We start from the raw sequence: 22835 nt of genomic DNA on the forward strand, positions 1-22835 counted from the left end.
TCATATGCAAAATTAAAATCTGCCCAAAGTTCATTTATATATGATGCAATTACCCTTAATAATAGTAATAGTAATAATAATAATAATAATAATAATAATAATATTGGTCAGCTATTTTCTGCGCTCACTCTTTCAATATATCAATCATTATCATGATATTTAATACAGGCTCAAAAATAAGCCAGCATTAACAACACACCTACAGTTGATAAATGTCTTCCCAAATTGTTTTTTACTCACATATACAATCCTTTTTGTTGCACATTTCCAAAATCCACAACCAGAAGATGTGTATCAATAAAACTCTCCACAATGGCTGAAAATATAACCAAACAACAAATTTCAGCATATGGCAATTGCAAAATTTTGGTAAGCATCAACATAGAAGTCAAGCCACTATTAGAGTAAAGGATGGACAACTGTTTTTCTCGGCATTCAAGCATTCACAAGAACTGATGGGAAGAATCTATCAACTTCTAGGGGAATTCTTCGTTTTGAGCACCAATAGCAAGAGGGTTAAAGGTCATATCTTTTCTTAGCAGAGCCCAATATCAGGAACATTAAGATCACCAATTCAGTATCATTTATTACACAGTTATATTAAGCTATAAAATAATTAAAATGTAACAATAAAAATCAAGATGCAAAGGATTCAAAAATGAGATCACGATAGGCATTATCTTCCTCTAGAGTGATGAATAGGAAAAAAGACATAAAGCAGCTTTTATTATGATCAGAGATTGAAAATGATGAGCATACATCAGTTGAGCACAGTACTAATCTTGAGTAAAACGGAATACTACACCAATATGACCAAGTCCCAAAACAAAAAAACAAGGCTGTCTAGAATACGTTTAGTACCTCAATGAAATCATTTCTTTTGAGGTTCCCCTTCCATTTGAGGTTCCTCTTCCTTTTCCCCATATTTACGCTTGAACTTAGCGATCTGCCCTAAGTTCTGAGCCATCTGCCGCTTTGCTCGCAAATGATAAACTTTACCAGTCTCATGAATCTTGGTCATCATCACAGTCATCAGACGACCACTTTGGGTCACGTACGATATCCATTGCATTTGAGGGTGAATCCCTTTTTTCATCTTTCCCTGTAAATGCACAATTGAAGCACAACTTAACTGCTAACACCATAAATTCAAACAAGGGTATCGCAGATTGATGATGTATTGAAATGCTAAAGCAGGAACGAGATATTCCAATGTTCAAGAATTGGGGAAGGACAAAAGACTATTAGGCATATAATCAAACATGTTTAGGGTATTACTAATCTGCAAGAAAATTGAGTCCCACCTAAAAATAAAACATGAACTATCCAATGTTGTGAAAATCGCTGGAGGCGGACGCCTTGAGGCGCGCCTCAAGGCAAGGAGACGCTGAAGCACACCAATATGTGCGCCTCTGTACGATTTTTTTGTACACGCGCCTCGTCGGCGAAAGGCGGCTGCCTCGATGCGCGGAGGCGCTGAGACTATGCAAGGCGGCGCTGAGTCTATGCGAGAATGTAGAAATCGGGAGATGCAGGCATATTCAAATAAACATGATTTCGGCAACACTTTCAAACTTTCAGACGTGATTTCAGCAATTTTAAGCATAAACATGGATTTCAGTAATCACACCAACAAAGTTCATTCAATATATTCACCATAAAAAGAAATGTAAGGTGAAATCATCTTCTACAAATACCTTTTCTTGAATCTGCTGTTGTGCCCCACTCTGGAATTGAAGATGCAAACTCTGGAATTGAAGATGCAGACGAGGGAGAAGGGGAATTGGGGTTTAATCTATCAATGCAAACCCTGGAATTGAAGAGGGAGACGGGGAATTACGGTTTAATCTATCAAATAATAATAATAATAATAATAATAATAATAATAATAATAATAATAATAATAATAATAATAATAAATGAGGGGTGTTTTATCTCTATTTTCTTCAAATTCGACAAACTATTTCCAATATGTCCATCGAAATCAAAGGTAATCCACAAACTTCTACAATTAAATAGATCATCAACTTCACTTCTATGGAATTCCAAATTGCCATATTGTGATAATGGTATTTTAGGAGAATCTAACCACATTTTGGGTATGCGAGGGATAGGGCTGTACGCGAGTGGGGTTAAAATTTCATGGGACTACAGATAATAAAATCTCAAATCGATTACATGTTATTAAGGGGAGCAATTTTCAAGTAGAAGAGACTTACTTGGACTTGGAGGCTGCTGAAGAGTGGAGAGGAGAGGAGGACGGCGGCGCGGCTACTGCGACAGAAAATGGGAGAAAACTGAGAGACGGAAAAGTTGAGGGAAGAGAGAAAGCAAGGACGGCGGCACAGAGGAGAGCACGGCGGTCGACGACGGGGCAAAGAGTGAGAGAGTAGAGTCGACAGATGAACTGAATGAGAGAGGAGAGAATAGGAGGATGGAGATGGGCGGCGGCGCAAGCTTGATAGAATTTAAGTTAAGTAGGGATTGTTTTTCACCCAATTAGGATAAGGGGTGGAAATTATTACATATAATCATTTTTCATAAAAATGTAAGTTTTATAGCCCTAATTTATAATATATAAGTTATATAACCATTTTAGGCTTAAAAGTTAAAAGACGTTATAGATTTTTAAGCCTAAAATGGCTATATAATTTATGTATTGGAAACTGGGGCCATAAAACTTATGTTATTTTAAAATGGGGCTATAATAAGATTTCCCTCAGATTATAATTATTATTTTATTATTTATAATAATAATAAATTTGAGAAAATAGTACTAATTTAAATATAAAATTGTTTAATATGCTAAAACTTTAAATTATCTAATTATTTTTTATTTATTTTTTATAATTGACGTTTCGACAATTTTGATTATAGTGGATTATGCAATTTTCTTTAATTTCAATTTATTGTAGTTGAGTCGTAGACATTCTAATTTTTTAACAATTTTAGTGTCAACCCTTCTAATTAAATTTATTTACGTACTTCTATGAAGCAAAAACTTAAATTGACGATAGTTCTTAGAAAAACGTGTAAACATAGAGACAAATAATAATTTGTCCTAAATTATATGATATTATTTAATATATTTTATAATTGAATTATTAAATTAAAAAATTGACTTACTTTATGTCATTGTCATTTATATTTTCATTACTTTCATTTCAAGATTTTTTTTTATTATGTACATGTTTACACTTATATATGATAAATATTATCATAAATCATTTTTTCTATTTCCTTTTCTTTAAGAGTAACAATAAATAATTAAATAATTTTATTTAGTTTGGATAAATTGAAAAACTCATTTATTAAAGTAACAACTTAACAAAAAAAATTAATGATATTTCATAAATTAGAATAATTTTGAAAGAAATAATTCTTTATTAATCACCTATAAACTATAACAATTACGTGAATTTCATTAATATAAGAGCATCCACAGTGACTGTGGCTTACTCGATCCACTTTACTCAAGTAAGGTGGCCATCGAGTAAGCCATTGTGGGTTATACCTTACTCGAGCTTACTCGAAAATTCGAGTAATTAAGACTCAATAGCTTTTATAAAAGGCGCGTGCACGCCTAATTAAAAAAAAGATTGAAATTTCAGATTTTAATTCGATGGTTGCATGTTTAGTTTATTTTCTTTTCTTTTCCTTTCTTCTTTGGACCGTTGCCTTTTTTTATTTTTATTTTTTTCTCTTTTCCTTTCAATTTGACCGTTAGTTTCCTTTTTAAAAAAAAATCTTCTATAAATACCTTACTTTTCCACCACAATTCACACACAGTTTTTTAATTATGCCTTTAGTTTTTTTTATATATGTAATTTGTAGATTTTTTAAAATCAATGCAATTTTAATTAGTATTAAATTGTGTTATTTAAATTGGTGCAATTTAAATTAAATGAAAAAAATACAACAATCAAAACTAAAAATAACGAGTAAGAAAATGAGTCATCCTAAGTAAAGAGCTTACTCAACTACTGTGGATGCTCTAAATATGGTGGCACAAAATACAAAATTAAAGTTAATATTTTTGTTATGAGGAACCCTAAAAAGTTGTAAAAGTTGGTTTTTTATTCTCCAACGTATCCTAATGTAACAAGTATATGATTGGATTGCTCATTTGAGCTTTCTCTACTATTATATTTATTTTATATTTAATTTATTTATAATTGTAATTTTATAACCTTCTTATAAATTTATAAAATTATGATTAGTTAGTCACCACTGAGTAAATTAAATTAAATTAGTATGTTCTCTCTTGCGATGCACGAGCCACTATATATTTATTTATTTTTAAAATTTTATATTATGTAAAAATGTCAAAATATCATTATTTATGAGTTAGATTAATTGGTAAAAAAAATTATGTTAAGTTAAATATTAATATCTTTTCTAAAATAATGTATAATAACAATATTATCAAATTAATGAGTATAATATTAAATTTAATGAGTATTGTATAATTTATTATTATTATTATATAGATTGTAAAGTGACTAATTTAAGTCAATATCATTTTGAGCAAACAAAACTAAACTATCAATATAACAAAGTTAATAGTTGTCATTTAATATACTTCTTCCATCCCAACGAAAAACGGTGCGTATTCCTTTTGAGTCTTCCCAACGAAAGTGGTGCATTTCTTTTTTTGGTAATAATTCTACACTACAAACATTATGGCCCACACTAGGGGTGAGCAAAACCGGACCAAAACCGACGGACCGGACCGAACCGATCGGTTTTTTCGGTCCGGGTCGGTTTTGGTCCATGTATTGGTCCGGTCCGGTCCTATTTTCTTGGACCGAAAATATTTCGGTTCGGTCCCGGTCCCGGGGAGGCCAAAATCGACGAAAACCGGACCGAACCGAATATATATATTTTAAATAGAGTTAATATATAAAACTATCCACTTTCATATTGTAAAGATAAAAATTGTCCACTAAGATAAAAATAATAAAAACTGTTGGGAACCTTGTGGAATATCCTAACCCTTGTTTTGATGATACCAAAATTCATAGGACTTAAATGTAATAGACTAGAATCGTTTTGAACTCAAGTGTTAGAGTTCGTTTCTAGTTTAGTTGTGGTGTCAAAGACTGAAGACTGAAGACTGAAGAATGAAGACTGAAGACTGAAGACTGGAGTTACCAACTGAAGTATCAGTTGAAGAATCAGTTGAAGACTGATAATTTAATGCGCGCCATAGACTGATACTAAAGTCAAGTATCAGTTGAACATTCCTCCTAGGACTGATCTTCCAACGTTCAGAGGAAGCCACGTACGCTCAAGTACAGCCGCATTAAATGCAGAGATATCTCAATATCTTATCTCTGCAGAGGTCATTCCTATCTGGTGGTTACTTTTCAGAGATGTCACATCTCCTGTCGTTCAAAGAGAGCCGTTTCCACACAGACAAGGAACCTCGAAGATTGAAGCCTCAGCCCAAATTCGAATTGCTCTCCAACGGAAGAAATCTTGAGGACGATTTACGCCAACGAATCTATTCAAGAGTTCTCCTACAAATAGCGCTCGAGGATCACTTCAATCTTCACCGATTCAACAACATAAGCTGAAGCTCTGCTGAAATAGCTACTCAGCCCAAAGCTTAACCGCTCAAAGCTTGAATCGAAGAAGAGAATTCCAAAGCCAAAATCAGTCACTGCTGATTACATACATTCTCTTAGAACCTAGGCATATATTCTGTGTACTCAGAAGCCAAAGGTCAAACTTGCTTCAAAGAACTTGTTCTTTGTAAGTATAGTTGGCACTCGTTTAAACCTCTCCCCCATAAGAGTGTTTGAGTGATTCGGAGATTCAGGAAGGTACTCTGAACTCTGAAAGGGAAGTCTGAGCACGAGGTGTGCTTAGCAGGGAAATCCTATGCGAGTTGTGTAGGTGCTGAAATCCTATACGAGGTGTGTAGGTAGAGAAACCCTACGCGAGGTGTGTAGGTACTGAAGAGAGTTTATCTTCAGTTCACGGTCTGCAGTGCACCAGGAAAGCACTTGCGGAGTGGATTGTTGGTCTGATCAACCAGCCGTGGATGTAGGAAAGAGTTTTTCCGAACCACGTAAAAGTCTCTGTGTTATTTACAGCTTTCAGTTTTACATTCTTAACTGTGCTATTTCTATTGATAAAACTGAACACTAACTGTGCTCCACCGAGGCTATTCGAAACTAAGTTTAATTTCCGCTGCGTGTGATATCAATCTGACTGAACTATCCTCTGATAGTAAGCAAGAGTGATATCATCTCTATCTTAGCAAACACGACTGAAGCCCTTATGTGGATCAGTTAAGTTCTTGTGACTTAACTGATAACTCTTTACTGAAGAGCTTTCAGTATTAGTCGTCAACCCTGTTGGTCAAAACTAATTTCGGTTAAACAGGTGTCTGGTTTGCTTGTAAAGTTTCTTTTCTATCTCTGACTGAGATCCCTCTGATTGAGGTTGGTAGATAGACTAAAAATAGCCTATAGGTGTATTCCCCCCCCATACACCTATTCGAGACCACCCCCCGGACCTAACAATTGGTATCAGAGCAGGTTGTTCGCAAGAACTATCTGTCTCTGACTAGTTCCTACTTGAACTAGATCATTTCTTAAAGGTCTCGAAGAAGTTTTACTCTTTCTTATTTTTGTGCTTGCTATTTGCTCTATCTGCTGTTATCTGTTCTCTCTTTTTTGATGGAGACTAACCACAACAGATTATCTTCTCTACCTATGTTTAGTATTGAAAAATACGACATATGGAAGTTTCGGCTTGAAAGCTTCCTCACCGCCCAACATTGCAGAATGTGGGAAGTCATCACCAGCGGTCCGATCATCATCACCGAAACTGTAAAAAGGGTTCCTACTGACATCCATCAGGAACCTTACGATGAGGACCAGCCCAAGTCTAAGGCAGACTTCACCACAGAAGAAAGGAAGCAAGATGAGTTAGACAACCTCGCCAAAAGCATCATCTTCGGCACCGTTCCTGACAAGTATGTCATGAAGATTATCAAGTGCAGAACAGCAAAGGAGATGTGGGACATTCTGGAAAGAATGTGCGTAGGTTCTGAGGAAATTAAGGAGAATAAGCTATCCATAGCTTGCCAGAAATTCGACTCCTTCCTCATGCTCAAGAATGAATCTGTCGAGGAAATGGAACAAAGATTCAATCTTATATTGAATGAAGTTCAATCCATTTCCAAAGACAAATACACTCAACGAGAAATCAACCTGAAGATTCTTCGAGCACTGCCACGTGGAGAATGGCAGATCTACTCAGTCGCTCATCAGCATAAGCCAGGATTCAGTCAGCTCCCGACAAACAAGCTTTTCTCCAATCTCATGGCAAATGAGTTCGACCTTATGAGAAATCTTGGTAACAAGAAGGCTGGAGGATCAGACGAAGATGGTCCATCAACCTCAAGAGGAGTTGCACTGAAGGCCTCGATCAGAGAAGGCAAGAAGCAGATCAAGGAGCCAACGGAACTCAACCCTGAGGACTTCTTCAGTCAATATGCCCTATTGACTGACAAATTCAACAAGATGGAGTCCAAGTTCCGGAAGTACAGAAGGTTCCACAAGCAGCACTACAAGGGAAAAGAAAGAGAAGAGGACTCCAGACATTCCACAGATCGAAGCGGAGAAAGGAAGTCAGCCGCTTACGACATCAAAGAATTGGAATGCTTTGGATGTAGAAAGAAATGGCACTTTCGAAATGAATGCCCTGAATTGACTCCAGCTGAGCGCAGGGAACTGAAAGCGAAGAAAGATCGCAGATCTTCGAAGAAGAAAGCGATGGTTGCTGATGATGCTGATTCATCCAACGACACATCAGAATCATCCGACTTCGACAGTTCCAGCTCAGATGATGAGAGCCGAGCCCTGATGGCCAATGAATCAGAAAGTGTAGCCGACAACAGCTACGACAATGGAATGAATGGCCCAGAGGTAAAATCTCTCACAAAAACTCCATATACTGATAACTTCCTGATGCTTTCAGGAGACCACTCAGAATCTGGAGATAGCTCATCCGTTGAAACTGACGAGTTTGATCAGCTCCTGACTGATCACTGTCAGCTGAGGAAAATGTTCGAAGATCTCCTCAAGCAGAATCAGAAAATGGATAAGGAGATCAATGATGAACGAGCTAAACATCAGACAATCATCTACTTTCCGGATGAAACTTGTCTTGATCAGCTAATCATGGAGAACAGCCGACTGGAAGAAGAGCTCAGAGTCTCCAACTCAGAATGTGAAAGAGCATCTCATGAAATCAAGAGGCTCAATCACAAGCTGGAAGAAACAGTCAAGAGCTGCATGATGCAGTCTCCCATGATGAGCAACTTTCCATCGAAAGGACTGGTCAACAACATCGGAGGAAAGGTTGCAGCTACCAAAGGAAAGAAAATCATGATCATCTCTAAGAATGATCCTTCTGAAATCACAACCTCAGAAGAATCAAGAGACCATGATATGGATGAAGTTCACAAGCGCAGACTGATGGCCAGATCAAATGTTCCACCTCCACGAAGCTACAGACGAGCTAAGGAGGCTCCCAACCAGATCATCTTATTGAAAAGGCTGGAAAGCAGATTTCAGTCAAAGATCCGGGAAGGAACATCAGGAGCCAAGAAGAATCTTCCTCATCAATCCAGGGGGAAGAAAGGCCACATCAGTCAGAAACTGACATCCTCAGTTCAGTTTCAGAAGGAACAACATCCATGGATATCAAGCAATGCTGAGTCCAGTCGAGCCATGCCAATTCCTCGACGACAAGTCACTAGACGACAGACAAATCTCCATAAGTATGCAAAGACTAAAGTATCTCAAGGAAGATACTTCACCGAGCAAAGAAGACCTCAACCTCTCATCAGACAGAACTGCTACAAGAGTGAGGCCTTCAAAAAGTTTTCTCAACAGAAGAATGCTCAAGTGCCACCTGAAGCGCCAACGACATCGATCAGACATCCAACAAAGCGCAAAAGATCAGCCAGACCAATTCTGAAGCAGATTTGGGTTCCAAAGGGAACTCGAACTAACAATGAAGGACCCAAAGTTTGATTGGGTGCCTGAAGCAACTCTTCCTTGCAGGTCAATGTCAGGAAACATAAAAAGAATGAAGAGGCCAAAGCTTCAATCAGAACGTGGTATCTGGATAGTGGCTGTTCGAAGCATATGACGGGCTACAAAGAATATCTATCCCAGTATGTCGAGAAAGCTGGATCCAAAGTTGCATTCGGAGACAACTCGATTGGAGAAACAAAAGGCTACGGTGTGCTCAACATGGGTAACGCCAGTATCAGTAATGTTAGCTTTGTTTCTGGTCTTAAACATAATCTGTTGTCTGTGAGTCAATTTTGTGACAGTGGTTTCACAGTGAAAATCAAAAAGGATGAATTCACTGTTATAAACAATCAGAAGAAGGTGGTTCTGAAGGGATTCAGACAAGGGAGTCTCTACGTCGTTTCTTGGGAAGACAGCCCACCAGAAACGTGCCTCATCAGCAAGAGCAGCTCGGAGCTCAATTGGCTATGGCACAAGAGACTCAACGATCTCAACTTCAAGACGATCAACAAACTTGCTAAACATCAACTGGTAGAAGGTCTTCCTTCTATTGTATTCCAGAAGAAGCAAGAATGTGAAGCATGCCTCAGAGGAAAGCAGACGCGGACGTCATTCAAGTCAAAGACAGGACACTCCTCTGGAAGAATTCTGCATCTACTTCACATGGATCTGTTTGGCCCGATCACTCCAGGAAGCTACAACGGTAGGAAGTACACCTTGGTAGTTGTGGATGATTACTCACGATATACTTGGGTTATCTTTCTCTTCAAAAAGAAGGAGACACTGGAGGAACTGCCAAAGCTGCTGAGAAGACCGAGCGTTGAAAAGGAAGTCAACATCATCAGCATCAGATCAGATCGTGGGACTGAGTTCCTCAATACTGTCATTCGTGAGTATTATGATGAACAAGGAATCAGTCATCAAACTTCTGCAGCAAGAACTCCCCAGCAGAATGGAGTCGCAGAAAGAAGAAACCGGTCTCTAAAGGAAGCAGCCAGGACGATGCTAGCCGAGTCAAAACTTCCCTTGAAGTTTTGGGCCGAAGCAGTCAACAACACATGCTACACGCAGAATCGCTCCTTCCTCACTCAGAGACATGGAAGAACTCCATACGAGTTATGGAATAACAGAAAGCCATCGATTGCCTACTTTCATGCTTTCGGTTCTATGTGTTTCATACACAACAATGATAAGAAGAGGTTGAACACCTTCGATAGCAAGGCTGATCCAGGAGTCTTCCTTGGATACTCTGGAACAGAACGTTCAAGCAAAGCCTATCGAGTGTTCAATACTCAAACTCTTTGTGTAGAAGAAACTCCTCATGTGATCTTTGATGAGTCTACAGATGGTTTCAGGGAATAAGATGCTGAAAAGGATGTTCAGATCGCTGAAGGTTCCAAAGCTGAAATCCACACTGTCGAGCCCTCTACTGTCTTGGTGTGGGGACCTGGCAAAGATGAAGATACTGAGATGCTTCAGTATCAGAAGATCAACCAACGGTCTGAAGTCCAGACTGGAGCCAATACAGATGGCATCAGTCAAGGGGGAACTCCAATTGCTGAAGTTCAAGTTGAACGCGCAGAAGCCACCCCAGCTCAACTCACCCCTGCTCCAGAAGGTGCTCAACATCCCAGAGCTATTCTGACCGAAGAAGCTCCACCATCCCCTGAAGAGATCAAGAAGTATCGAAGATGGTTTGAACTCCACTCTAAGGAGAACATCATTGGAGAACCATCAGATGGCGTCAAGACTCGGAGATCAATGTGCAACCTCGTCTTCGACATCAACCAGAACTGCATCAACGAAGATAAGAATTTCAGCTGTTTCTTATCAACTACAACGCCCAAGGATATTGAAGAAGCTCTGAAGTCCACTGAATGGGTCATCGCAATGCTAGAAGAACTCAATGAATTCAACCGGAATTCAGTTTGGGAGCTTGTGGATCGACCAGACGATGCAAAGGTGATTGGCTTGAAATGGATTTTCAAGAACAAGGAAGACAAATAAGGAAACGTTGTGAGAAACAAAGCAAGGCTTGTGGCTAAAGGATACAGTCAAGAAGAAGGAATCGACTACGACGAGACATTCGCCCCAGTTGCCAGATTGGAAGCAGTCAGACTCTTCTTAGCCTTCGCAGCTCACAAAGGTTTCAAGGTACACCAAATGGATGTCAAGTGTGCATTTCTTAATGGAGTGCTCACAGATGAAGTCTATGTAGAACAACCTCCCGGATTTGATGTTGCTGGACCAGAAAAGGTGTACAAGCTGAAGAAAGCGCTCTATGGATTGAAGCAAGCACCAAGAGCGTGGTATGATACTCTCTCTGAGTATCTGATTGAACAAGGCTTCAAAAAGGGATCTGTGGACAGAACCTTGTTCACTCTCAAAGAAGGAGAAGATCTCTTGCTTGTTCAAATTTATGTCGATGACATAATCTTCGGATCTAAATCCGAACGCATGTGCAATAAGTTTGCTGACATCATGACGAACAAATTCCAAATGTCCATGATGGGAGAAATGAATTTCTTTCTCGGATTGCAAGTCAAGCAGACCAAAGAAGGAATACTGATCAGCCAGTCCAAGGAGCTGATAGCTAAGCTCGGTATTCAGCACATGAAATCAGTCAAGATCCCAATGAACACAAACTGGAAAGTCGATCCAGGTTCAGAAGGAAGCTCTGTCTCTTCGAAGAAGTACAGAGAAATCATTGGATCTTTGCTGTATTTGACTGCGAGCAGACCAGATATCGCATTTGCAGTCGGGGTTTGTGCAAGATATCAATCAGATCCTAAGGAAGCTCATTTGGATGCAGCTAAGCGGATTCTGAGATATCTCAAGGGCACACCCAATTTAGGATTGTGGTACCCAGCAGACGACGACATCAAGCTTACCGGATTTTCAGACTCCGACTTCGGTGGATGCAAGCTTGATCGCAAGTCAACCTCCGGAACATGTCAATTCCTAGGCAACAAGCTCATATCTTGGTTTTCAAAGAAGCAGACTTCAGTCGCCACCTCTACAACTGAAGCTGAATATGTTGCTGCCGGAAGCTGCTGCTCACAAATCCTGTGGTTAGTCCATCAACTAAAGGACTATGGGATCGAGGAAAAGGAAGTTCCTATCTATTGCGACAGCTCCAGTGCTATTGCAATCTCCCAGAATCCAGTTCATCACACCAGAGTCAAACACATTGAGATTCGACATCACTTCATTCGTGATCATGTCGAAAAGAAGAATATCTCTGTGGAATGGATTCCCACTGCTATTCAGAGAGCGGACCTGCTGACCAAGGCTCTTCCAGAAGAGAGGTTCAATGATCTATGTGCAAAGATCGGCCTCATCAACCCTGAAGAGTGATGCTGTGTTTGAAGATTTTCTCAAACAGTCTTGCTGACTAGTGGTCAACCAACTGCTGCTTCTACGATCGCCGACGTGGAATGCAATGAAGTCCGAATACTCATCTGAAGAAGAAGTCATCCTGATGATTCAACCAGGATCACGTGGTATCAACTGACTACTATGTTCAGTTGATCAGTAAGTATTTTAAATGCTTACCTTTTCAAAAATCAGTTATTTCAGTTTAGAGCTTTAAGTGTTTAGTTCAAAACCTTTTCTCTAACTGATCAGTTTTCTTCAAAAACTTTAACTGATTGTTGGAATTGTTGGAAAATGGAATATCCGAAAAGGACAAGAATTTTATAAAGAGAAAATCTGTTTTGATTGAACTTGTCCTGATCTTTTTGCCAAAAATCCTTCCAACCTTTCTGCCTCTGCAATAAAATTTCTAGAAATGCTCATTGACATGACATATGTAATGATGCTTTTCAAAGTCCTTCGCAGTGACGGCGGACGCGAAATTTTTCTTCAAATGCAATTTAGGCACAGTTTTCGAAAAACATTTTCATCTTCTACATGGTTCACATCTTGTCTATTTATACACCATGTTGTCTTCACGATTTTTCTGCATCAACTAACAACTCTCCACAGCCTTCACTGTGAGAAAAAGTTTCAATTTCTTTTAAAGTTGCAGAGAAAAATTGTTCAAACTAAAGGAGAAATCTATGACTGCAAAGTCATGGAGTGGAAGAATGACACTCATAGTCTTGGTCTTCACCGGACCCTTTCATTGGATCTCAACGTCTCTCCGACGTCAAAGTTTGCTCTACCCTCACTTGTATCCAGCGAAACGAGCGTCTTCTATCCTCATGCCCGGTGCATCGGCTTGAAGTATCTGTCTGAAATAACACAGACTTCATCGTCTTCACATAAAGGCCTCTTGCCCACTGTGAAGCTTCGATGCCAAGCAACAACAATGAGCTGGAGCTCGTTGTCAACCGGCGCAACATCGACCGTGTCTATCCTCACGATAGCCACTCAGTCGATTTTCCTCCTACACACAATTCTTCTCACATGCCTCTTTCTCTTCACCATCAACCCTCCTCTCAACCTGATTCCACCCCGTTCTCCATCTCCTTCCCCCCTCCTCTCCCCACTCTTCATTTTTCTTTTTATAAACCCTCCGCCTTCTCCGTATACCTCTGACCCTCAGCATCTTTCTCTGGACCATTCTGCGATTCAGTTTCCACGCAGTGGTCTTAGCTTCATCCTTCAGTCAAAATCCCGCCTTTTTGATGTTGCCAAAAAGGGGGAAATTCTTAAGAGACTTATTCTCAAAAGACTGAAGACGATCAAGCGAAATGATCGTCCTATCTCATTAGGATGATCATGAGGAAGATTAACCAGAGGATAAGACCTCAATTCAACGGAAAACAAGTGAGAGTGGAACAAGCTTAGGAACATGAAGACACGAAGACAGAAGATGAAGATCAAGAAGTTCAAGGCGCAGCCAAGCAGACTGCTGGAGTCCATGGTTTAACCATGATGTTTTTTTTTGTTTATCGTTTTACTCCAATGTAAGTCTTTCTCTGCACCTCGACTGATGGCTTATCAGTCCTTTTAATGAAATGAACTTCTTATTGATCTCACCCAGAAGACAATAACTCTTTGTCCAGGCTCTGATTTATGGTTTTTCTGTCTTCTTTAAGTTCTGTGTTTAGAACTGTTTTCGTTCTTGCTCTAAGTATAAGTTGTTTAGGTTCTATTGTTAAGGGGGAACTGTTTTCACCCCTCGTCTAGAACTTGTACTGAGAGCTCAGTCTTTTTATTGTCTAGAACTGCTGTGTGGTTTTGGCATCATCAAAAAGGGGGAAATTGTTGGGAACCTTGTGGAATATCATAACCCTTGTTTTGATGATACCAAAATTCACAGGACTTAAATGTAATAGACTAGAATCGTTTTGAACTCAAGTGTTAGAGTTCGTTTCTAGTTTAGTTGCGGTGTCAAAGACTGAAGACTGAAGACTGAAGAATAAAGACTGAAGACTGAAGACTGGAGTTACCAACTGAAGTATCAGTTGAAGAATCAGTTGAAGACTGATTATTTAATGCGCGCCATAGACTGATACTAAAGTCAAGTATCAGTTGAACATTCCTCCTAGGACTGATCTTCCAACGTTCAGAGGAAGCCACGTACGCTCAAGTACAGCCGCATTAAATGCAGAGATATCTCAATATCTTATCTCTGCAGAGGTCATTCCTATCTGATGGTTACTTTTCAGAGATGTCACATCTCCTGTCGTTCAAAGAGAGCCGTTTCCACATAGACAAGGAACCTCGAAGATTGAAGCCTCAGCCCAAATTCGAATTGCTCTCCAACGGAAGAAATCTTGAGGATGATTTACGCCAACGAATCTATTCAAGAGTTCTCCTACAAATAGCGCTCGAGGATCACTTCAATCTTCACCGATTCAACAACATAAGCTGAAGCTCTGCTGAAATAGCTACTCAGCCCAAAGCTTAACCGCTCAAAGCTTGAATCGAAGAAGAGAATTCCAAAGCCAAAATCAGTCACTGCTGATTACATACATTCTCTTAGAACCTAGGCATATATTCTGTGTACTCAGAAGCCAAAGGTCAAACTTGCTTCAAAGAACTTGTTCTTTGTAAGTATATTTGGCACTCGTTTAAACCTCTCCCCCATAAGAGTGTTTGAGTGATTCGGAGATTCAGGAAGGTACTCTGAACTCTGAAAGGGAAGTCTGAGCACGAGGTGTGCTTAGTAGGGAAATCCTACGCGAGTTGTGTAGGTGCTGAAATCCTATACGAGGTGTGTAGGTAGAGAAACCCTGCGCGAGGTGTGTAGGTACTGAAGAGAGTTTATCTTCAGTTCACGGTCTGCAGTGCACCAGGAAAGCACTTGCGGAGTGGATTGTTGGTCTGATCAACCAGCCGTGGATGTAGGAAAGAGTTTTTCCGAACCACGTAAAAGTCTCTGTGTTATTTACAGCTTTCAGTTTTACATTCTTAACTGTGCTATTTCTATTGATAAAACTGAACACTAACTGTGCTCCACCGAGGCTATTCGAAACTAAGTTTAATTTCCGCTGCGTGTGATATCAATCTGACTGAACTATCCTCTGATAGTAAGCAAGAGTGATATCATCTCTATCTTAGCAAACACGATTGAAGCCCTTATGTGGATCAGTTAAGTTCTTGTGACTTAACTGATAACTCTTTACTGAAGAGCTTTCAGTATCAGTCGTCAACCCTGTTGGTCAAAACTAATTTCGGTTAAACAGGTGTCTGGTTTGCTTGTAAAGTTTCTTTTCTATCTCTGACTGAGATCCCTCTGATTGAGGTTGGTAGATAGACTAAAAATAGCCTATAGGTGTATTCCCCCCCCCATACACCTATTCGAGACCCCCCCTCCCCCCCCGGATCTAACAAAAACTGTCCACTTTTTGATTGAAAAGACAGAAATACCCTCCTTTAAAAAATATGTACTCTCTCTCCAGGTTAGCATCTTCTTCCTCTCTCTCTCCACTCTCTCTCTCTCTCTTCTCCCTCACGGTACACTCCTTCCCCCTTCTCTCTCTCTCTTCCTCCCTCCCTTCGAGCTCAGATCGTCGGCGAAGCGCCGCCGCCTCGGCCTCGTCGCCTCCGCCATCTCCTGGTTCGCCCCCTGCCTCGTCGTTTCTGCCCTGGCCTTGTCGCCTCTGCCATCTTCTGCTTCACCCCCCGCCGCGAAGTGCCGCAGCCCCGGCCTCGTCGTCTCTGCCCCGGCCTCGTCGCCTCCGCCATCTCCTGCTTCAAGCCCCGCCGTGACTTTAGCCTCCGTCCGCCACCAATACCCACCACGACTTCGCCGCTGCCAACAAATCGATCGGGCTCGCCCTAATTGACTCGATCGCCGACGATCGGAGTGGCGGCGGCGGCGATTGCAAATTCTCGAAGTCGATTAATCGGCTGTTGTTGTTCGGATCGAAGTTGAAGTTGTTCGGATCCCACCATATGATATTTTTTCTTTTCTTTTCTTTTTCTCCCAAAGACTTGCGCCGTTTGTGGACAATTACTTATTCAGTTGAAGTTTCTGTGTGATTTGATTTCAAAGCATACGTCTAGATATTTGTGTATCTGTGGAGAACTAGGAACTGTGGATTGTCGAGACAGTTATTTCTTATTGTGGGTCGAAAAGATTTTTGGAGTGCTGGAGCTTCTTATTCTTCTTCATTGTGAAAGTTTGGTAAAGTTTCATCCTTCACAGATTAAGTAGGCTATTATTTATTTTTTCTGCTTTGTGGAATATTCCACTTTGTGCATAAATTTTGGTAGTTTTGTACTTTCTGGGTATTGCTTGGAAATGATAATTTGTTTCTTGATGGATTTTGCTATTCTTGAAAAGGGATTCGGGTGAGTTTGGTCCGAGTTTGGTCCAAGTTTGGAGTTATTTTGCCTTAAAAGATTCAATTCAATTCTTGAAAAATTATTTTGCCATCTTCTTCTTATTTCTCCATTTTAATTTGATTTTACGACCAAATCAATGAATTCACAATTAGATTTATGAATTCACAACTTTATGTTTTTAAATTCAGCACTAAATCTATGAATTCACAACTTAATGTTCTTGAATTCACAACCAGCTCGATTAATTCACAACTTAATATTGTTGAATTCACAATCAAATCTATGAATTCACAACTAAAACTCGAATTCACAACCAAAATAAATTCTATTTTTAGTCGTGAATTCAAACTTTAAAAATTCAAATTCACAGCTACTTGAATTCACAACCAAAATAAATTCTTGTTGTGAATTAAATTCTGGTTGTGAATTCGACTGGTTGTGAATCACAACCAAAATAAATTCTGATTGTGAATTAAATTTTGGTTGTGAATTCGACTAGTTTTGAATTCACAACCAAAAAATTTTGGTTGTGAATTCACACCCAGACGAATTCACAACAAAAAAAATTCTGATTGTGAATTAAATTTTGGTTGTGAATTTGATTAGTTGTGAATTCACAATCAAAAAATTATGTATGTGAATTAAATTTTGGTTGTGAATTTAACTGGTTATGAATTCACAACCAATAAATTCTGATTGTGAATTAAATTAAAATTGTGAATTTGACTAGTTGTGAATTCAGTCTAATTCACAACCAAATTTTGGTTGTGAATTCGACTGGTTGTGAAATGCTGGATTTTTTAAAGGGGTAGTGTTTAAAGGTAAAATGAAGTGGACATTTTTTTTAATTTTTAATGTGAAGGGCATTTTGGTAACAGTGAACATTTTTTAAGTTTTTTATTTTAGTGGACATTTTTTATCTTTACAATATGAAAGTGGACATTTTACAAATTCACTCTTTTAAATATATAATTAATATTTTTATTAATATTATTAATATTTATATTAATTTCTAATATTTTTATTAATATTTTTATTAATATATTAATATTTTTATTAATTTCTATATTTTTATTAATATTTTTATTAATTTATAATATTTTTATTAATATTATTAATATTTTTATTAATTTTTAATATTTTAAAAACGGTCGGTTCTGGACCGAACCGGACCGAGGACCGATGGCGGTTTCAGTCCGGTCTCGGTTCGGTCCAAATTTTTTTGAAAATTCGGTCATCGGTTTCGTCGGTCCGGTCTGGTTCGGTCCGGTCCGGATCGACTGCTCACCCCTAGCCCACACACCTTTACACACTTTTACACTACAATCTTGTTCTCCTTAAATCCTGTGCCGAAAAGAAGCGCACCGCTTTCGTTGGGACGGAGGGAGTAATAATTTTGGACTCTTGAAAGTTCAAATTGTATTATTATTAAAAGTCCATATTTAAATAGGGCACAAAACTAATTAAAAATTAAAAAAAATATGAATAATATAAAAAGAAAAATATAATAATAAATATGTTTATATGAGCAAATAAATAAATTGTACACAGAATTAACTAAATCCATATATATATATATATATATTTAAATTTCTAATTTTAAATGAGAATATACTAGTACACTCTCATGTGCGATGCATTGGCCACGATATATTTATTTATTTTTAAAATTTTAAATTATATAAAAATATCAAAATATCGTTATTATGAGTTAGATTAATTGGTAACAAAAGAAAAATCATGTCAATTTAAATATTAATATCTTATTTAAAATAGTGTATAATAGTAATATTATCAACTTAATTATAATAGTAAACTTAATTAGTTTTGTATAGTAGTAATTACATACGAATAATAATAATAATAATTCTATAGAGAGCCACTTGTGTTTTCAAAATCTTTTTTATGTAGAGAGCCAATTCTATAAGAATTTAATAGTTCAAATGTCTTACATTTTATAAATCTATATGTTTATTAATACTATAACTTAATATTCTCTGTTGGAAATATGGTTTTAGACCATTTCTGAATTTAATTATTTAATTAAATGTTTATTATTTAATTGAAATAATTATTGGATGTTAATCTACGTCTCGAGTAGATGAACGTGGTATACTTGAAGTCTCAAAACCGATTTCCGGTGAGTGAGATATTGTATATCAAAGTTTGGATGTTGAGAAGGGAAATAACACTCACATTAGAAAACAAGGGAAGATTACTCTTGCATAAGAATAGCAATGCTCATGGAGCTAATAACTTGTGGGCTTGCTAGTGGGCTTGGATGAAGGCCTTGGCCTCGCGCGCACACACACGCGCGCCGCTGCCGCCGAAGATCGATCGGACGGACGGACGGACGACGCCGCCGCCGGACAGGCGGGTCGGGTACGGGCCGCGGCCAAGGACTTGGATCTTAGCAATTGGTGCTTTGGGTGGTGTTTGGGTCCAAACTATATAATTTTTTGGACAAAATACTTATGGGCTCTTTTGGATGGTTAATGCTCGGCCCAATTGTATTTGTTTTTCAGCCCAACTGAAGCCCATCCTTTCAGCCCGCCCAAGCTGTAGCAGTTTTCGAAACTACTCATTCTTTTGAATTCTAAAATTGATGCAGAATGAATTCTGTAACTTCAGAATTCAAATTGTGTAACATCCCAGCAGTTTTATGTGGATTAATTCCCATAATGCAATCTTAATTTCCCCCTTTGATGAGTAGCCTATAAATAGGTCTAGAGCATGGCATTGTTGTTCACAGAAAATCTGCATACTCCACTACTCTCTAAAATCATTCTCCAGCTCAGTTCTCGATCCTATTACGTTCGCCGGAGCTCGCCGGATTGTGGTGCTACATCCAACGAGACGTCGTCGTTTTACCTTTGGAGAAGATTCGCCAACACCGTGAGCACTACCAGGGCGATAATCTTCTTGCGGGAAGAGTTTCATCTCGACTCAACGCCTTCTCACGTTTGTTTTATTTTCATTGTAATTTCATTCTAGTTTCCTTGTTACTTCTAATTTGTTTCTTTTCTAGTTCAGTTTTCTAGCTTCGATTGTTTTAGTTTGAGTTGTAAAAGTTCACTCGATCGTGTACCCCGTTGTAACATTCTCATATGCCAGACCGGTAGCTAATATATTCTCAAATGCCATGATAGCTGATTTAAAAATATTTTTTTGTTGTTGTTGCAGTGATGATGTTAAGGATTAGTTTAAATTATTCATATTTGTTATATTTTATGTTACAGATTAGTTTAAACTGTATGGTACATATATATACATACTAAATTTTGTACTGTTGAAATGGTTTTGTATTTTACTCTCAAATGATTAGCTTTAGCTTTATTATTTGCTGGTGTGTCTATATTCAATAATTAAAAAGTTTAATAGGTAATTTTTAAATATGGTACATATTGCATACTTGGAATTTAATATCATAAGTATCCTATAAATATTTTTTATTTATGTATCCTCACCAATACACTATAATTATGTCAAAATAATATGTAGTGCATGTAGTAAAATTCAATTATGGGGAAGGTTAAGCCATGATTATAGCTTTACATTGCAAATGATGTAGTATCAGTGACGTTGTAAATTTATGTTATAATAAATAATGTTGAAAATTGTATAACTATTGTACAACACAATTTTAAAATATGATTTATAGTTATGACATTCATTGGTCTCAAATAAATTGTCACAATTTTGATACATAAAAATTAGTGTCACATTTGTGCCACTAAATTATTACGATGCAATATTTAATTAACAAATAATTGACATAAATATACGACATTGAATGCAACATTATTTTAAATATGTTGTATAATTATGACATTTTATAGAAGTGTCAGCAAATAAATTATCGTAATTTTAAGACATAAAAACAAGTGTCGTATATGTGTCACTAAATTACGACATAATATTTAGATGTCGTGCAATTGATGTAAATATATGACATTGAATGCAACATTATTCAAAATGTGTTATATAAATGTGACATTTTATTTAAGTGTCACAAATAAATTGTCGTAATTTTGAGACATAAAAATAAGTGTCTCATATATGTCACTAAATTACGACACAATATTTAGATGTCATACAATCTATATCTATATAATATATAAAGAAGCAGTTTAACGTCATCCTATTTACCGTCATTTTTGTAATAGAGTCTTCCTAATATTTAACGGAAGTTTGATAGTTTATTTAAAAAATTTGTTTCTTTTTTCAACTTCATTATCCTATTTTTTCGCTCACATGGAGAATACAATTTTTATCATTTTCTTTCAATCACTTCCTAATTTTTATTATTCTCTCTCTCTATTGTCTGTGGCTAACAAACAAGCCCACGATCCTCCACCAGATCTTCCAACATTTTCTTTTTCATTTAAGAATGAGGTTTGTTTTTTTTTTTTTTTCTTTTAAGATAATTTCTAAAACATTGTAAAGGGAAAAAAAAGAGAAACATTTGTCATGATCTCTGAAATTCATAGAATGAGAATGGAGAAAAGAAATCAATTCACACCCGAAAATATCGTGAACATAAAAGAAATCTCCTCGAAAATAATGAAAATAGAGTTTTGATTGTTTTTATATTATATTGATTCGTTGTAGAACTCTTTAATACAATAAAGAAACAAAATATTTGAATTAATTAACATTTAATGAATAATTTTCAATTGCTCAATATACTATGATTACACTTTATATAAAGTTGAAAATTTATCTTTTTAAATTTTGGATTTTTATTCAGTAATTGATGTGAATAGTATTTTATTTCATTTTTAGAATATATTTGCATTTGTTTGTATTTTAATTTTGTTTAATATTTATATTTATTTATTTAAAAATGTCTCTTAATTTCGATGTTCGTCGTGCATCGGACGAATGAGTGTACTAGTTGGTGTAAATATACGACATTGAATGCAACATTATTTTAAATGTGTTATATAAGTATGACATTTTATTAAAGTGTTGCAAATAAATTGTCGCAATTTTAAGACATAAAAAGGTGTGTCGCATATGTGTCACTTAATTAGGACATAATATATAAATGACACACAATTGACGTAAATATACGACACTAAAAGCATAAGTGTGGTAATTTTATGACATATACATATAATGTTGCATGTGCGTATGTCGCAATTAATCTATTTTCTTGTAGTGTCACTTGTTGGCATGTTAGGCATCTTTCTACAAATGACGCTATGTCCCTCTTCATGCCTTCCCACCAAAAATGCTTCTTTAGATCTTGATACATCTTAGTACTCCCGGGATGGGCAGTATAAGGGGTATCGTGAGCCTCGCTCATGATTTTATCCTTAAGCTCATCATCGTGGGGGATGCATATCCTTCCCTCAAAGAAGATAGCATTATTTGATGCTTCTTGATAATTCTTGACGCCTCCCCTCCTTACCGCTTCTCGAAGTTTCTCCATTTTCTCGTCCTTTCTTTGTGCTTCTACGATCATCTTCCTCAAGTTAGGTACCGTTGCAACAACACTTGCTATCGTTCCTGGTGGTTTGACCACTTCTATGCTCATTTTTCCAAATTCTCTTATGAGTTCATTCTCTCGAGTAATAAGATATCCCAATTTAGATTGAGTCTTACGACTCAATGCATCAGCCACTACGTTAGCCTTGCCCGAGTGGTAGTTAATACCGCAGTCATAATCTTTCACTAGTTCGAGCCATCTCCTTTGTCTCATGTTAAGGTCCTTTTGCTTGAAAAAATGTTTCAGGCTTTTGTGGTCCGTGAATATCTCGCACCTAACCTCATATAGGTGATGTCTCCAAATCTTTAGTGCGTGCACCACCGCGGCTAACTCCAGATCATGGGTCGAATAGTTCAGTTCATGTGGTCTAAGCTGTCGCGATGCGTATGCTATCACTCTTCCTTCTTGAATTAAATACGCAACCAAGTCCATTTTTGGACGCGTCTGTGTAGATCACATATTCCTTGTCAGCTATTGGGACGGCTAACACTGGTGCCGTAGTTAACTTTTCCTTGAGTTCTTGGAAGCTCTTCTCGCAC

The 22835-nt window shown here is 37.6% G+C and overlaps 1 protein-coding gene across 4 annotated transcripts; it reads right to left on the reverse strand.

Moving 5' to 3' along the window:
- Window positions 1-708: 708 nt before the first annotated feature.
- On the reverse strand, window positions 709-2506 carry LOC130995997 (uncharacterized). 4 transcript variants are annotated; one of them, XR_009092320.1, is made up of 3 exons: window positions 2220-2479; window positions 1305-1810; window positions 709-1102 (listed from the first exon to the last, which is right to left on the reverse strand). XR_009092320.1 is itself a non-coding variant. In XM_057921532.1 (3 exons), exon 3 carries the CDS (start codon window positions 1094-1096, stop codon window positions 872-874), a length of 225 nt encoding a protein of 74 aa, XP_057777515.1. In that variant the 5' UTR covers window positions 1097-1102; window positions 1698-1748; window positions 2220-2506; the 3' UTR covers window positions 709-871. The 4 variants fall into 4 exon arrangements, 3 of the variants coding, with proteins under 3 accessions (XP_057777515.1, XP_057777516.1, XP_057777517.1); XM_057921532.1 differs by having other exon boundaries at window positions 1698-1748; window positions 2220-2506; XM_057921533.1 differs by lacking the exon at window positions 1305-1810 and having other exon boundaries at window positions 2220-2470.
- Window positions 2507-22835: the final 20329 nt, after the last annotated feature.

Source organism: Salvia miltiorrhiza, chromosome 7, assembly GCF_028751815.1.
Source record: "Salvia miltiorrhiza cultivar Shanhuang (shh) chromosome 7, IMPLAD_Smil_shh, whole genome shotgun sequence".
Lineage (NCBI taxonomy): Eukaryota > Viridiplantae > Streptophyta > Magnoliopsida > Lamiales > Lamiaceae > Salvia > Salvia miltiorrhiza.

What these genes read in the sequence shown, in the direction of transcription:
- LOC130995997 (XM_057921532.1), bottom strand. Translation starts at nt 1,096, where the DNA reads ATGAAAAAAGGGATTCACCCTCAAATGCAATGGATATCGTACGTGACC.